The sequence below is a fragment of the Heteronotia binoei genome, chromosome 6 (assembly GCF_032191835.1).
Source record: "Heteronotia binoei isolate CCM8104 ecotype False Entrance Well chromosome 6, APGP_CSIRO_Hbin_v1, whole genome shotgun sequence".
Taxonomy (NCBI): Eukaryota; Metazoa; Chordata; class Lepidosauria; order Squamata; family Gekkonidae; genus Heteronotia; species Heteronotia binoei.
The window spans coordinates 143,879,324-143,896,272 of NC_083228.1; the positions used below are offsets into that span (position 1 = coordinate 143,879,324).

General features: G+C 49.4%; 1 protein-coding gene across 1 annotated transcript in view; it reads right to left on the reverse strand.

Moving 5' to 3' along the window:
- MASP1 (MBL associated serine protease 1) overlaps nucleotides 1-11,195 on the reverse strand; it is a 148,115-nt gene extending 136,920 nt beyond the window's left edge. Inside the window, exon 1 of the mRNA XM_060242749.1 lies at nucleotides 10,974-11,195. Within this exon, the coding sequence (XP_060098732.1) occupies nucleotides 10,974-11,132 (159 nt within the window). The 5' untranslated portion in view covers nucleotides 11,133-11,195. The remainder of the gene's footprint in view (nucleotides 1-10,973) is intronic.
- Nucleotides 11,196-16,949: the final 5,754 nt, after the last annotated feature.

Below are 16,949 nucleotides of genomic sequence, written 5' to 3' on the forward strand. Positions count from 1 at the left end.
CACAACAGACACCCTGTGAGGTGGGGGCAGATGTATACCCCACCCTTCTCCCTGAATCAGAGACTCAGAGCGGCTCACAATCTCCTCTGTCTTCTCCCCCCAGAACAGACACCCTGTGAGGTGGGGGCAGATTTATACCCCGCCCTTCTCCCTCAATCAGAGACTCAGAGCGGCTCACAATCTCCTCTATCTTCTCCCCCCACAACAGGCACCCTGTGAGGTGGGGGCAGATTTATACCCCACCCTTCTCTCTGAATCAGAGACTCAGAGCGGCTCACAATCTCCTCTATCTTCTCCCCCCACAACAGACACCCTGTGAGGTGGGGGCAGATTTATACCCCGCCCTTCTCCCTGAATCAGAGACTCAGAGCAGCTCACAATCTCCTATATCTTCTCCTCCCACAACAGACACCCTGTGAGGTGGGGGCAGATTTATACCCCACCCTTCTCCCTGAATCAGAGACTCAGAGCGGGTCACAATCTCCTCTATCTTCTCCCCCCACAACAGACACCCTGTGAGGTGGGGGCAGATTTATACCCCGCCCTTCTCCCTGAATCAGAGACTCAGAGCGGCTCACAATCTCCTCTATCTTCTCCCCCCACAACAGACACCCTGTGAGGTGGGGGCAGATTTATACCCCGCCCTTCTCCCTGAATCAGAGACTCAGAGCGGGTCACAATCTCCTCTATCTTCTCCCCCCACAACAGACACCCTGTGAGGTGGGGGCAGATTTATACCCCGCCCTTCTCCCTGAATCAGAGTCTCAGAGCGGCTCACAATCTCCTTTCCCTTCCTCCCCCACAACAGACACCCTGTGAGGTGGGTGGGGCTGGAGGGGGCTCTCACAGCAGCTGCCCTTTCAAGGACAACCTCTGCCAGAGCTATGGCTGACCCAAGGCCATTCCAGCAGGTGCAAGTGGAGGAGTGGGGAATCAAACCCGGTTCTCCCAGATAAGAGTCCGCACACTTAACCACTACACCAAACTGGCTCTCCAGCCCTGTTGCCCGATCAGACATCCCAAACATAACCCGCCTTGCAGAGTGCCTGTCCTGTCCGTTGACTTATCAAACGGTCCCGTCTTTGTGCATGCGCTGATTGGCTCATCCTCGTAGGGACTATTTTCTAGAAGCATGGACTAAATCATGATTGTGTCACAAAATTCAAACACCCCCCCCCCAAAAAATTTTAAAAAGAAACATCTGCAGTTGCTCGGAATGCATCTGTTGAGGTGCATAAGTCCCTTCGCTGATTCTGTGGTGATGCATGTTTTGCTAAGATTTTTTAAAAATGGCGCCGATCTGGGATGCAAGTTGCGACAACATGCTAACACTGGTGTGAGCAGACAGGGGAAATCTGTTTTTGCCCCGTCATCAAGCATTTAGGACCGGATTTTATCCACTATCAACAAAATCTGACACTAAGTCACAGCATGACAGGATCCCCACAACTTACCAACTACTCAGAGAATCAAAGAATCCTAGAGTTGGAAGGGACCTCCAGGGTCATCGAGTCCAACCCCCTGCACAATGCAGGAAACTCACAAACACCTCCCCCTACATTCACAGGATCTTCATCGCTGTCAGATGGCCATCTAGCCTCTGTTGAAAAACCTCCAAGGAAGGAGAGCCCACCACCTCCTGAAGAATCCTAGAAGAGCTGGAAGGGAATCTCTAGGGTCATCTAGTCCAACCCCCTGCACAATGCAGGAAACTCACAAACACCTCCCCCTAAATTCCAGGATCTTCATCGCTGTCAGATGGCCATCCAGCCTCTGTTGAAAAACCTCCGAGGAAGGAGAGCCCACCACCTCCTGAAGAATCCGAGAAGAGCTGGAAGGGGACCTCTAGGGTCATCTAGTCCAACCCCCTGCACAATGCAGGAAACTCACAAACACCTCCCCCTAAATTCACAGGATCTTCATCGCTGTCAGACGGCCATCTAGCCTCTGTTTCAAAACCTCCAAGGAAGGAGAGACCACCACCTCCCGAGGAAGCCTGTTCCACTGAGGAACCGCTCTGACCATCAGGAAGTTCATAGAATCCTAGAGTTGGAAGGGACCTCCAGGGTCATCTAGTCCACCCCCTGCACAAGGTAGGAAACTCACAAACACCTCCCCCTACATTCACAGGATCTTCATCGCTGTCAGACGGCCATCTAGCCTCTGTTTCAAAACCTCCAAGGAAGGAGAGCCCACCACCTCCCGAGGAAGCCTGTTCCACTGAGGAACCGCTCTAACGGTCAGGAAGTTAGAATCATAGAATCATAGAGTTGGAAAGTACCTCTAGTCATCTAGTCCAACCCCCTGCACAATGCAGGAAATTCACAAACCCCTCCCCCTACATTCACAGGATCTCCATCGCTGTCAGAGGGCCATCTAGCCTCTGTTTCAAAACCTCCCAGATGTTGTTGTATGGACATGAACTTTAAATCTGAAGAGCACTCGCTGTGGTGTCGGATAAAAATATATGTCTGACCATGGCCCTGGACATCCGTCCTAATGCCAGGAAATCTCCAGGTTCCACCTGGAGGTTGGCAACTCTATTGTATCTGGCTGACCAGCGTTGGAAACAGAATCCTGGGCTAGATGGACCTTGGCTTAGATCCAGCAGGGCTCTGCTTGGGGTTTAAGTTAGCAAAGGGCAGCCTTCAAACCCCGCTGAGCTACTGCAGTCCATAATGACCTCTCATAATGGTGTGCAAATATAGATGCATGCAGACAACATGTATGGAAAGGACACATTTCAGGGATTGTGTAGGGCTTGGCTTTGATCCCAAAGCCCTGGTGGGAGGGGCAGCCAGCCGTATGCGGTTTTTAAATGGAATTAAATAAGAAAAGGTGCAGTAAGTAATGCAAGACAGAAGTCAGATATTAAACAAGGTTGATGGGTTATAGCTCAGGGGAACAAGTCTGCCTTAATGCGGTATGCGGCCGGCGTTGGCTTGCCAAGATTCAAGAGGGAATATGCAGCACAGAGAGATCCATGGAATTAAAGTAGGAAGAAGAAGAAGAAGAAGAAGAAGAAGAAGAAGAAGAAGAAGAAGAAGAAGAAGAAGAAGAAGAAGAGGAAGAAGAAAATGATATTGGATTTATATCCCGCCCTATACCCTAAATCTCGGAGTCTCAGATCGGCTCACAATCTCCTTTACCTTCGCCCCCCCCCCCACAACAGACACCCTGTTGGGCTGAGAGAGCTCTCCCAGAAGCTGCCCTTTCAAGGACAACTCCTGGGATGGCTAACCTACGGCCATTCCAGCAGCTGCAAGTAGAGGAGTGGGGGAATCAAACGCGGTTCTCCCAGATAAGAGTCCCGCGCACTTAACCACTACACCAAAAGGAATGTTAACATGGGAAAATTACTAATTACATTAATGTACACTCACTATGTATTTGAGACGTAATGCTAAGATAAGGAAGTACAATATCATAAGCAGGATAAATCCATCAGTAATACATGAAGCAACACCAGCCTAAATTTCATTAAGCACAATCTTGTCAATTTCCTATGTCAGTTTCCAGTTGAAGCTTATGTCTTTCTCTACCTCTCTATACAATTTGTATCCCAACGAGGGATATGATTTATTATGATTTATATTGTACTTTCTTAAGTTATTTTGGCATTGCATCTCAAATACATATTGATTGTAAAAAAGGTAAAGGTTGTCCCCTGTGCAAGCACCAGTCGTTTCCGACTCTGGGGTGACATTACTTTCACAACGTTTTCACGGCAGACTTTTTACGAGTCGGCTACCTGAACCCAGCTTCCGCCGGGGATCGAACTCAGGTCGTGAGCAGAGCTTAGGACTGCAGTACTGCAGCTTTACCTCTCTGCGCCACGGAGCTCTTTTCCAGGGTATAAATCTCCTGCCATTACAACTGAATTTCGGGCAACAGAGATCAGCTCCCCTGGAGAAAACGGCTGCTTTGGAAGGTGGACTCTCTGGCATTATTCGCCACTGAAGCCCCTCCCCTCCATAAACCCCGCCCACCTGCAGATTCACCCCCCCTCAAGATCCAACCCCCAAAATCTCCAGATGTTTCACAACGCAGAGTTGACAACCCTAGAGGGAGCCAGTTTTGTGTAGGGTATAAAAATGGTAAAGGCAGTCCCCTGTGCAAGCATCGGTCGTTTCCGACTCTGGGGTGACGTTGCTCTCACGTTTTCACAGCAGACTTTTGACGGGGTGGTTTGCCATAGCCTTCCCCAGACACCTACACTTGCCCCCACAGCAGGCTGGATAGTCATTTTAAAGACCTCGGAAGGATGGAAGGCTGAGTCGACCTGGAGCCAGTGACCTGAACCAGCTTCCGCTGGGATCGAACTCAGGTCGCGAGCAGAGCTTAGGACTGCAGTACTGCAGCTTACCACTCTGCGCCACGGGGCTCTTACTAATTGTGCATTAACGTAATTAGTGATTTCCCCACAGTTACACTCTTTTTTCCTGGAGACTTCCCAGGATTACAACCAAGACTCCCTCTAAGATGTGGAGTCTCATGAGCAAAAATTCTACTTTGTGAGCAACTGACATTCAAGCGGTGATCTACCACATAAATTATTGTGCTCTGGGGCCACATATCCTGAGCTGAGACAACAAGGCATGTGCTGGAGGCTAAAAAACTGCGAGCTAGCTCACACTAACTCAGCTTAGAGGGAACACTGCTTCTGAGCTACTGACGTTAAAGCTGGGAGTTCCTGCATAAATCTGTTTGCTCCGGGGCTGTTTTTCCTGAGCTAAGATAACGATATGTGAGCTGGAAACTAAAAAACTGTGAGCCAGCTCACACTAACTCAGCTTAGAGGGAACACTGGTTTCCAGTGGTCTCCAGACTACAGAGATGAGTTCCCCTGGAGAAAACAGCTGCTTTGGAGGGTGCAGCCTATGGAATTATACCCTCCCCCCCTCAGGGTCTCTCTTCTCTCCAAACTCTGCCCTCCTCTGGCTCCATTCCCAAATATTCCCAGCCTGTAGTTGGCAACCCTGGGGGAGGTTAACTCCTGCGTATATCTATCAGCCCTGCTTTCACCATCCGGTCGAGAGAGTGGCCCCTCCATCACACTTGGCTTTTCTCTTGCCACTTTTCTGGCTTCGCTCCAAGTTCCGGATGTTTTTTGGTCTGAAGAGGAACTTCCCCATGTGCTTTCTGTCCGGACAGAACGAGGCCCAGATGCCTTAAATATTTCCTAGGCTCCAGCTGCGCCGCTTTAATAAGGACAGCTTCGGTTTCCTGCCTTACTAAATCGTTGCCCTCGGTGTTGCCAACTTCCAGGTGGGAGCAGGAAAGGAAGCCCGTAGGCAGCCACGGGAACAAAACCCCAGATTTTCCAATTATTTTATACAATCAAATATCCGCAAAGAATCGTACAATACCAAAAGTGCGAATACAAGACACACCCATGCACGAAGTTCATATACTTATAGCAGCAGTCTATTTCTTTGGAATAAAAATCCTTGCAATTGTTCCTCATGTGACGGCCGTTGGAGCCTTGATCTCCCACATAAGTTGTAAACTCTTTCGCATATACAGCATGGCTCTTGAAGCCCCCACCACTAGGGCTGCCAATCCCCAGGTGGGGGCAGGGGATCCCCCGGTTTGGAGGCCCTCCCCCCAGCTTCAGGGTCGTCAGAAAGCGGGGGGGAGGGGGGGGAAATGTCTACTGGGAACTCTGTTATTCCCTATGGAGATTTATTCCCATAGAAAATCATAGGCCGTTTTCCCACTTAGCGTTTGCTCCCCTTATTCCCCGGCGCAATTATCTCCGGATCATTTTTCTCGTTTTCCCACTAGTGACTCTTTGCGGAGTCGCCCTCCCTGAAGCGCCGGCTCAAATCGTTTTCCCACCGGCGTTTCCCAAGTGGCATCGACTGGAGTCGATGCCTTGTCAATCATTTTTTTTTTAAACGCCACCCTAGTTGCGTAATTACGTAACAACGCAACAACGCGACAACGCAATAGAGAATCCCCTTTTTCGCGGGCAAACCATCACGTGACGGCTCTGTTTTAATACTGGCCGCAGCGGCGTCCTCCACACTGCCTCGAATCGTCAGAAGCATTCACAATGGAGAATCCTGATGACGAGACTATGGCGCTGCTTTATTCAGCAGTGCAGCTTCTGATTTTGTGTATCTACGCCGGGCGCCAAGTCCTCCGCAGCGGAGAAAAACTCCTCGCTCATGGACTTGGATCACCGAAACCTCTGGTCGCCTCTAGGAAGTCTGACGCCCGGCTTCGGCTGATTAGAGGTGGCAGTCGCCGCCAGCAACGTAGATGGCACTACCTTGCCGGTATCCGGTTCTCGCCCAGGTATTGGGTGTTCCCCCGTGAACTCGGCTGGTGGGAGAACTTTGTGCTTGTGTACTGGGGCGACGAGCAATGGCTGGATAACTTCCGCATGACCAGAGGGACCTTTATGGAGATTTATGCCGCTTTGAAGGACAAGCTGGAAAGGCAAACCACAAGGATGAGGTCTCCGGTCCACCCTGAGAAGCGGCTCGCGGTAGCGCTATGGTACCTCGCTACCGGAAGCGCCTATCGGGAAGTCGGTACGCAGTTCGGGATCGGCGTTACCACCGTCCATGGGATTGTGATGGAGGTCTGCGAAGCCATCGAGAAACGTTTGTTCTCAAAGGTCGTGTGCCTAGGTGACGACATCGGAACGGTGTGTATATTTTTTTTCTTTTTTCCTTAGTTTTGCGTTATAACGTAACATCGATATATCGAACCCTGATGTGATTCTCTATTGCTAATACAGTGGAAGTTGAAATATCCCTGATCCATTGTACTCCGTTTCTCTACAGATTATGGATGGTTTCGGTAAACTCGGTATGCCGCATACGGTGGCTGCTGTGGATGGAACGCATATCCCGATACGGGCGCCTGGGGGCAGATGGGAGGAGTTCTGCAACCGGAAGATGTTCTGCTCCGTGATCCTCCAAGGCACGGTTGATCACACAGGACGCTTCGTGGATGCAGAGTTTGGCCACAGCGGAAAGACCAACGATGCCTTTGTTTTCGCGAACAGCCATTTCTGCTCTGGCAATGATGCAGGGCTCTGGGTTCCGGGGAACCCCAGGGTGACTTTGGGAAATGTAACCATACCTGCGCTTGTATTGGGCGACGGAGCGTACCCCCTTAGACCGTGGCTGATGTCCCCGTACAGGACACCCGTCGGGCCCGTGCAGAAGCACTTTAACAAGAAACACGCCAGGGCCAGGAACGTGGTGGAGCGTGCTTTCGGGAGGCTTAAGGCTCGCTGGCGTGTCCTGCTAACTCGAATGAACGCACAGTACTGGAGTATTTTCTCCATCGTGACCGCATCTGTGACTCTGCACAATATCTGCTGAGTGGATCCGGAGTGGATCCGGAGGTTTTCGGAAACTTCGGCAACATGCTGGAAAACATACTCCGGCGTAAAATCCCTGTAGCGCCGGAGCAAACCGCAGCGCCGGAGCAACATGTGCGAAATCCAAGAGAAGATCCGGAGGTAAATGGGGCGCTACGACGGAGCAAACGCTAGTGCGAAAACGGCCATAGAGAATTGATCTGCGGGTCTCTTGGTCTCTGGGGGGGGGGGGAAGCTGTGTTTTGGGATAGAAGCACCAAATTTTCAGTATAGCATCTAGCGTCTCTCCCCAAAATACCTACCGAGTTTCAAAAAGATTGGACCAGAGGGGCCAATTCTATGAGCCCCAAAAGAAGGTGCCCCTATCCTTCATTATTTCCTATGGAAGGAAGGCATTGAAAAGGTGTGCCGTCCCTTTAAATGTGATGGCTAGAATTCCCTTTGGAGTTCAATTATGCTTGTCACAGCCTTGATCTTGGCTCCATCCCTAATGTCTCCTGACTCCACCCCCAAAGTCTCCTGGCTCCACCCCCAAAGTCCCCAGATATTTCTTGAATTGGACTTGGCAACCCTAGTTTCTGCCCATCTATTTTCCTTCCTTCCTTCCTTCCTTCCTTCCTTCCTTCCTTCCTTCCTTCCTTCCTTCCTTCCTTCCTTCCTTCCTTCCTTCCTTCCTTCCTTCCTTCCTTCCTTCCTTCCTTCCCTCTCTTTCCAGCTCTCAAACATCTGATGTTTATTCTATGTGGCTCTTACATCAAGCGAGTTTGGCCACTCCTGGACCAGTATGTGAGAGCAAAGAGATTTATTTTTATTTGGTACATTTATATAGCACCTGAAAATGTTCGTTTTTAATTAATAGATGGTTTTAATTATATTGTTTTAATGTAATAGTAAATATTAGGGATTATATATTGTATGATATAATGTTTTATTATTGTATTTGGCATTTATGTTATATACTGTAAGCCACGCGGAGCCTGCTGCGGTGGGGAGGGCAGGATATAAATAAAACATTATTCTTATTATTCAGTTTCAGTTTATTTCAGTTTATATCCCGTCCTTCCCACTGAGGTGGCTCTGGGCGGCTCACAACATATAAAATCTAACATAGAGTTTGGTTTTAAAAATACATCAATTTGCAACAATTTAAAACAGTAAAATAGAAAACATATAGAACAAACGATCTGCCGAAATGATACACTACAACCTTCCATAAAGTTTCCAATGTCAGTTAATTATAGGCCAGCCGGAAGAGGGCTGTTTTACAGGCCCTGCGGAACTGCCCAAGGTCCCGCAGGGCCCTCACCTCTTCCGGGAGCTGGCACCAGCAAGGAGCCATTACCGAAAAGGAGCCATTACCGAATATTATTATATTCCGCCCTTCCCCAAACGGGCTCAGGTTGCATTACAACCAGGTAAAACCAGTCAAATACAATAAAACCAATTAAGTACAATTAAAAACAAAATACCGCAGTACTATGTAACAGAGGCGGGCGGGCTCACAGTGCAGGTTAGAATATAATCAATGGCCCAGATAGAATAATTCAGATGATGGATCAATGTGGGGAAGGATATCAAATGGTATAGGCAATAAGGAAAAGGATGCCCACTTGCCTTAACCAAATGCCTGGCAAAACAGCTCCGTCTTACAGGCCCTCTGGAAAGGTAACAAATCTGGTAGGGCTCGTATCTCCACCAGGAGCTGATTCCACCAGGTTGCTGATTCCACCAGGGAGCTGATTGCACCAGGTCGAGGCAAAGCGGACGTCCCTTGGGCCAGGGATAACGAGAAGATGTTGGTTGGCAGATCGTAGCTGCCTTCGGGGCTCATATGGGGAGAGGCGGTCCCACAGGTATGTCGGTCCCAGGCCACGTAAGGCTTTGAATGTCAGTACTAGAACCTTGAAGCAGATCCGGTACTCAACTGGAAACCAGTGCAATTTGCACAGCATCGGTCGACTGCTTGCCCACGCAAGCGATCCAGTTAGGAACCGTGCTGCCGCATTTTGCACTAGTTGGAGTTTCTGGATCAGTCGCAAGGGCAAGCCTGCGAAGAGCGAGTTACAGTAGTCCAGCTTGGAAGTAGGGTTGCCAAGCCCTCTTCATCCCCCGGTGCAATTTGCACGTGACAAAATGACGTCACCGAGATGTGACGTCATCAAAATGGCGGCACCCGTGCGTGGCCGCTCTAGGCGTCTCCAGAACATATGAAGCTGCCTTATACTGAATCAGACCCTTGATCCATCAAAGTCAGTACTGTCTACTCAGACTGGCAGCGGCTCTCCAAGGTCTCAAGCTGAGGTTTTTCACGCCTATTTCCTTGGACCCTTTTTAGTTGCAGATGCCGGGGATTGAACCTGGGACCTTCTGCTTACCAAACAGATGCTCTACCACTGAGCCACTGTTCCTCCCCTGACTCTATGGTTTTCCCAGATGCTCTAGCTATTTGGGAGGTTAATACTCTGTGGCACCTTTTGTACCGTAGAGTTTGACCTCCCAAACGGCTAGAGCGTCTGGAGAAACCACAGAGTTTCCCCGGAGACGCCTATAGCAACCCCGCATGGGTGTCACCATTTTGATGATGTCACTTCCCGATGACGTCATCGTGCCAGCGACGCAGGGGAGGTTCCCCCCACCAGCCTTACCTGGAATTGACCGTTGCATGGATCACTGCGGCAGCAAAGCATGACCCAAAAGTTTACAGGTGACACATGACATGTTTTCCTTCCCCAGAATCATGGCAAGAGACGCTCTTGACACTGAGGTCCCTTCCCAAGGTATATCCCCCCGCTCCCTAGAACTCCAGGGAATTCCCAACTAGGCTTGCCAATCCCCAGGGCCCAGCGGGGGTTCTTCCGCTTTCCCAGACTCCTTCCCACCCCCAGTCAGCAGGCCAATGGGGGGAAGCCCCGCCCCCAGAGGACCATGTGCCTTTGCACCTCTTAAGGCTTCAGTCTCTGATTGAAAGGCTTCCTCTTGGGATGGTGTGTCTGTGTTGCTGTGAAGAAGTTGGCGGCAACTCGTGAGTAGAGAGGCCAATCCCTTGCTTCAGAGTTGCCAGAAAGGGGGTGGCGGGGGGGGGGGGGAAGGAAACCTCTGCTGAGCACTTCATTATTCCCTAGGTGGAGATCGATTCTCATAGGGTATAATGGAGAATTGATCTGGAGGTTTCGGGGGCTCTGGGGGAGCTGTTTTTTGAGGTAGAGGCACCAAATTTTCAGTATAGCATCTAGTGCCTCTCCCCAAAGTACCCCCCCAAGTTTCAAAACGATTGGAGCAGGGGGTCCAATTCTATGAGCCCCAAAAGAAGGTGCCCCTATCCTTCATTATTTCCTATGGAAGGAAGACATTTAAAAAGGTGTGCTGTCTCTTTAAATGTGATGCCCAGAACTCCCTTGGAGTTAAATGATGCTTGTCACACCCTTGCTCCTGGCTCCGCCCCTGGTGTTTCCTGGCTCCACCCCCAAAGTCCCCAGATATTTCTTGAATTGGACTTGGCAACCCTATTCCCAACCCAGGGAAAGCAACCCTACCCCAATGTCATGTGACTGTTCTGTTCCAATGGCTCCTCACGTCCATTTCGCTCTTGCTCGGAGACCCGGAAGGCTGCAGCAAGGAGGGGGCGACTCACCTTCACGTAGTCGTATTCGCAAAGGTAGGAGGATTCCAGGTCGAAGTGCATGAAGTAAAGCTTGATCCGGAAGCCCTCCGGTACCGAGATGTTCCACGTCACTTCGGAATCGCTGGGGTAGGAGTCCGGGAAGCTGGGGGACTGGATCTCACCGAACATGTCGGTCAGCTCGATGGCCTCCGCTCTGACAAGGTGAAGGATGCTCAGGGCCCAGATCAGAAAGCGCCTGCGAAACGGACACAGAGAGAGGCGGATGTCTCTCTAGATGCGCATGTATCGAAACCACAGGGCACATCTTGAAAAGGGGAGGAGGAGAACTGCAGATTTATAGCCCGCCTTTCTCTCCGAATAAGAGCCTCAGAGCGGCTCACAATCTCCCATATCTTTCCCCCCCACAACAGACACCCTGTGAGGTGGGTGGGGCTGGAGAGGGCTCTCACAGCAGCTGCCCTTTCAAGGACAACTTCTACGAGAGCTATGGCTGACCCAAGGCCATCCCAGCAGGTGCAAGTGGAGGAGTGGGGAATCAAACCCGGTTCTCCCAGAGAAGAGTCTTTGCACTTCACCACTACACCAAACTGGCTCTTATAGTGTAAACCACCTTCACTTCCTCAAAGGAGAAAGGTGCCTATTTAATATGTTTTAAATAAAATAAAATGAATCTGGTTTTATTCTTCTTCTTCTTCTTCTTATTACTATTATTATTATTCACTGTCAGATATTTGACAGGTAGATAGCGTTCTGCAATTTGCCAAGTTCTTGGGAATTTCAGATGTATCTTTGCAGGCTTCTTGCAGCTCCAAGCAACACTGTCTTCTGGAGTTTTTATTATTATTATTATTATTATTATTATTATTATTATTATTATTATTATTATTGTTATTGCTATTGCTATTATTATGAGTAGTTTTATTAATAGGGTCAGGGCTTGAATTCAGCAGGAGTTCACATAAAAACTAAAGAACATAAGAGAAGCCAGTGATGTTCTGTATTCTTGCTGCTTGGGGGGCGGGCAAGAGTGGGAGGGCTTCTGGAGTTCTGGTCCCACTGGTGGACCTCCTGATGGCCCCTGGGTTTTGGACACGTTGTGACATGGGCCATTGGCCTGATCCAACATGGCTTCTCTTATGTCTCGTATGTAATGGCAGGTAGCAGAGATATAAACTTTTTACCGAAACACAATTTTATTTGGTAATATATGGTAGTTATGTCCAATACTAATAAAATATTATCACTCGTGGGCATTAGAACTCGTGGGCATTTGATGAAATTGCTGAGCAGACAGGTTAAAACGGATAAAAGGAAGTACTTCTTCACCCAAAGGGTGATTAACATGTGGAATTCACTGCCACAGGAGGTGGTGGCGTCCACAAGCATAGCCACCTTCAAGAAGGGGTTAGATAAAAATATGGAGCAGAGGTCCATCAGTGGCTATTAGCCACAGTGTGTGTATATATATATATATATATATATATATATATATATATATATATATATATATATATATATATATATATATATATATATTTGGCCGCTGTGTGACACAGAATGTTGGACTGGATGGGCCATTGGCCTGATCTAACATGGCTTCTCTTATGTTCTTATGTTCTTTTCTTACTTACTACCTTCCCCATACATTACACTTTCCCCTCCTCCCCTCCCCCCAAATCTTGACTTCCGCCGGTGTCAATTGCCTAAAATTCTAATATCAAAAGGTATCTTTAACTTTAAAAGAATCTTAATAATAAGAAATAAAGAATATATATATATGTAATTCTGCAAAGAAATTAAAAAACACCATTTCTTAAACTTTATAAAATCCCGCCCAGTTATTATATTTCATCGTCTTTCTCCTTCTGAAAACCTAAGTGGTATTCTCAAAAATCACCCAATGTCCTTTTATTTTCCATTCTTTTTCTATATATCTTCTGAATCTATCCCAATCTGTTTTAAATCCCTCTAGATCATAGTCTCTCAAGATTCTTGTAAGTTTGTCCATTTCACTCCATGACATAACTTTTACAATCCAGTCCCATTTTTCTGGTATTTTATCTTGCTTCCATAACTGTGCATATACCGTATTTTTCGCACCATAAGGCGCTCCGGACGATAGGACGCACCTTCCTCCTGGGGGGCGATCCGCTGCCTCTGCCTCTGATCCGGCGCTTCCCCCGCGCCTCCCTGCCTGGCTCCATCTTCTTCCAGAAAGTGCTGGGATCGCTCCATGTGGCCCCACCGCAAACCCAGCGCTTCGCGAGCGCCGGCTGCGGAGGGGGCAGCGTGCTTCCTCCTTGCCTGTGTGCCTGGCTCCACCTCTGATGCTTAAAGCAAGCGCTGGGATCGCTCCCTCCGCCCTCCGATCCCAGCGCTTGCTTTAAGCATCAGAGCTGAAGCCAGGCACACAGGCAAGGAGGAAGCACCCGCCCCCTCCGCAAACCCAGCGCTTTGCGAGCGCTGGCTGTGGAGAGGGCAGCCGGTTTGATTCCCCACTCCTCCACTTGCAGCTGCTGGCATGGACTTGGGTCAGCCATAGCTCTGAAAGAGGATGTCCTTGAAAGGGCAGCTGCTGTGAGAGCCCTCTCCAGCCCCACCCACCTCACAGGGTGTCTGTTGTGGGGGAGGAAGGGAAAGGAGATTGTGAGCCGCTCTGAGACTCTTCGGAGTGGAGGGCGGGATATAAATCCAATATCTTCATCTACCTCACAGGGTGTCTGTTGTGGGGGAGGAAGGGAAAGGAGATTGTGAGCCGTTCTGAGACTCTTCGGAGTGGAGGGCGGGATATAAATCCAGTATCTTCATCTACCTCACAGGGTGTCTGTTGTGGGGGAGGAAGGGAAAGGAGATTGTGAGCCACTCTGAGACTCTTCGGAGTAGAGGGCGGGATATAAATCCAATATCTTCATCTACCTCACAGGGTGTCTGTTGTGGGGGAGGAAGGGAAAGGAGATTGTGAGCCCCTCTGAGACTCTTCGGAGTGGAGGGCAGGATATAAATCCAATATCTTCATCTACCTCACTGGGTGTCTGTTGTGGGGGAGGAAGGTAAAGGAGATTGTGAGCCCCTCTGAGACTCTTCGGAGTGGAGGGCAGGATATAAATCCAATATCTTCATCTACCTCACTGGGTGTCTGTTGTGGGGGAGGAAGGTAAAGGAGATTGTGAGCCCCTCTGAGACTCTTCGGAGTGGAGGGCAGGATATAAATCCAATATCTTCATCTACGTCACAGGTTGTCTGTTGGGGGGAAGGAAGGGAAAGGAGATTGTGAGCCCCTCTGAGACTCTTCGGAGTGGAGGGCAGGATATAAATCCAATATCTTCATCTACCTCACAGGGTGTCTGTTGGGGGGAAGGAAGGGAAAGGAGATTGTGAGCCACTCTGAGACTCTTCAGAGTGGAGGGCGGGATATAAATCCAATATCTTCATCTACCTCACAGGGTGTCTGTTGGGGGGAAGGAAGGGAAAGGAGATTGTGAGCCACTCTGAGACTCTTCGGAGTGGAGGGCAGGATATAAATCCAATATCTTCATCTACCTCACTGGGTGTCTGTTGTGGGGGAGGAAGGTAAAGGAGATTGTGAGCCCCTCTGAGACTCTTCGGAGTGGAGGGCAGGATATAAATCCAATATCTTCATCTACCTCACTGGGTGTCTGTTGTGGGGGAGGAAGGTAAAGGAGATTGTGAGCCCCTCTGAGACTCTTCGGAGTGGAGGGCAGGATATAAATCCAATATCTTCATCTACCTCACAGGGTGTCTGTTGGGGGGAAGGAAGGGAAAGGAGATTGTGAGCCCCTCTGAGACTCTTCGGAGTGGAGGGCAGGATATAAATCCAATATCTTCATCTACCTCACAGGGTGTCTGTTGGGGGGAAGGAAGGGAAAGGAGATTGTGAGCCACTCTGAGACTCTTCAGAGTGGAGGGCGGGATATAAATCCAATATCTTCATCTACCTCACAGGGTGTCTGTTGGGGGGAAGGAAGGAAAAGGAGATTGTGAGCCACTCTGAGACTCTTCAGAGTGGAGGGCGGGATATAAATCCAATATCTTCATCTACCTCACAGGGTGTCTGTTGTGAGGGGAGAAGGTGAAGGAGATTGTGAGCCGCTCTGAGACTCTTCAGAGTGGGAGGGCGGGATATAAATCCAATATCTTCATCTACCTCATTGGGTGTCTGTTGTGGGGGAGGAAGGTAAAGGAGATTGTGAGCCCCTCTGAGACTCTTCGGAGTGGAGGGCAGGATATAAATCCAATATCTTCATCTACCTCACTGGGTGTCTGTTGTGGGGGAGGAAGGTAAAGGAGATTGTGAGCCCCTCTGAGACTCTTCGGAGTGGAGGGCGGGATATAAATCTAATATCTTCATCTACCTCACAGGGTGTCTGTTGTGGGGGAGGAAGGGAAAGGAGATTGTGAGCCGCTCTGAGACTCTTCGGAGTGGAGAGCAGGATATAAATCCAATATCTTCATCTACCTCACAGGGTGTCTGTTGTGGGGGAGGAAGGGAAAGGAGATTGTGAGCCGCTCTGAGACTCTTCGGAGTGGAGGGCGGGATATAAATCCAATATCTTCATCTACCTCACAGGGTGTCTGTTGTGGGGGGATAAGGTGAAGGAGATTGTGAGCCGCTCTGAGACTCTTCAGAGTGGAGGGCGGGATATAAATCCAATATCTTCATCTACCTCATTGGGTGTCTGTTGTGGGGGAGGAAGGTAAAGGGGATTGTGAGCCACTCTGAGACTCTTCAGAGTGGAGGGCGGGATATAAATCCAATATCTTCATCTACCTCACAGGGTGTCTGTTGTGGGGGGAGAAGGTGAAGGAGATTGTGAGCCGCTCTGAGACTCTTCAGAGTGGAGGGCAGGATATAAATCCAATATCTTCATCTACCTCACAGGGTGTCTGTTGTGGGAGAGGAAGGGAAAGGAGAATGTGAGCCCCTCTGAGACTATTTGGAGTGGAGGGTGGGATATAAATCCAATATCTTCATCTACCTCACAGGGTGTCTGTTGTAGGGGAGAGGAAGGGAAAGGAGATTGTGAGCCCCTCTGAGACTGTTCGGAATGGAGGGAGGGATATAAATCCAATATCTTCTTCTTCCCCTGTTCACACCAACTGTTGCAAAGTGGTGAGATTTCAGATTTAAAAGCGTCCCCTGTTGTAGCTTGTGCCAACAACGCTCCCCCAAAACGTTCCGCCCTTGTGCAACAGGACGGGGACAAAACCTCTCTCTTTCTTTTGCAGTCCTTCTGCCAACATGCTCTTAGGGGAAGTGAGGGGGGGGGGTGCCCTTGCCACACAACCCTTCATGACAACCCCCTCCCTCCAAACAAACAAACAAAGAACTCACCTCATTTCCCCCCTCTATAGGTTCCACTGTCCTGGGGTTATCCTGGCTCCTTGGGAGAATACTGTAAAGCTCACAGAGAGGCTGTTAATTTGTGGTCTCCCAAACCTTCAGCTGCCTGGCTTATCTTTGTGCAGAGATTTGTGTGTGAAAGAGAGCAAGAGAGACACTGTGTGTGTGTGTGTGTGAGAGAGAGAGAGAGAGAGAGAGGCAGTGTCTGTGTGTTTGTGTGCCTTGGGGTTTTCTGGCATTCCCCATGCAGGTCACGCCTCCTCTTCTCGCAATAGGCTCTCCCCTCCCCATGCACACATTCACAAATGTGCCAGGGCTATAATCTTCCTTGCAGCCGGATTGCTGAAAGGACCCCCACCACTTCTGACAAAGATGTTTCGGTTGCCGCAGAAGCCGCTGCAAGTTCGGGACCAGCCTTCCCCCCCCCCCCAAAAAAAAAACGCACAGTTGTCTGTTGTCAAAATCCACCCCCTAAGGCTGTTTTGCCAGATGGCTTTAAAACAAAAAAAATGTAACCCTTGTTTCACAACAGGGAATGCAAAAGCAAAAGGGAGACACTTCCCTGGGACTTTGCCCCAGGATTTGGACAATTCTCTCCCTTGAAAAAGAGAATGGATCAGGGC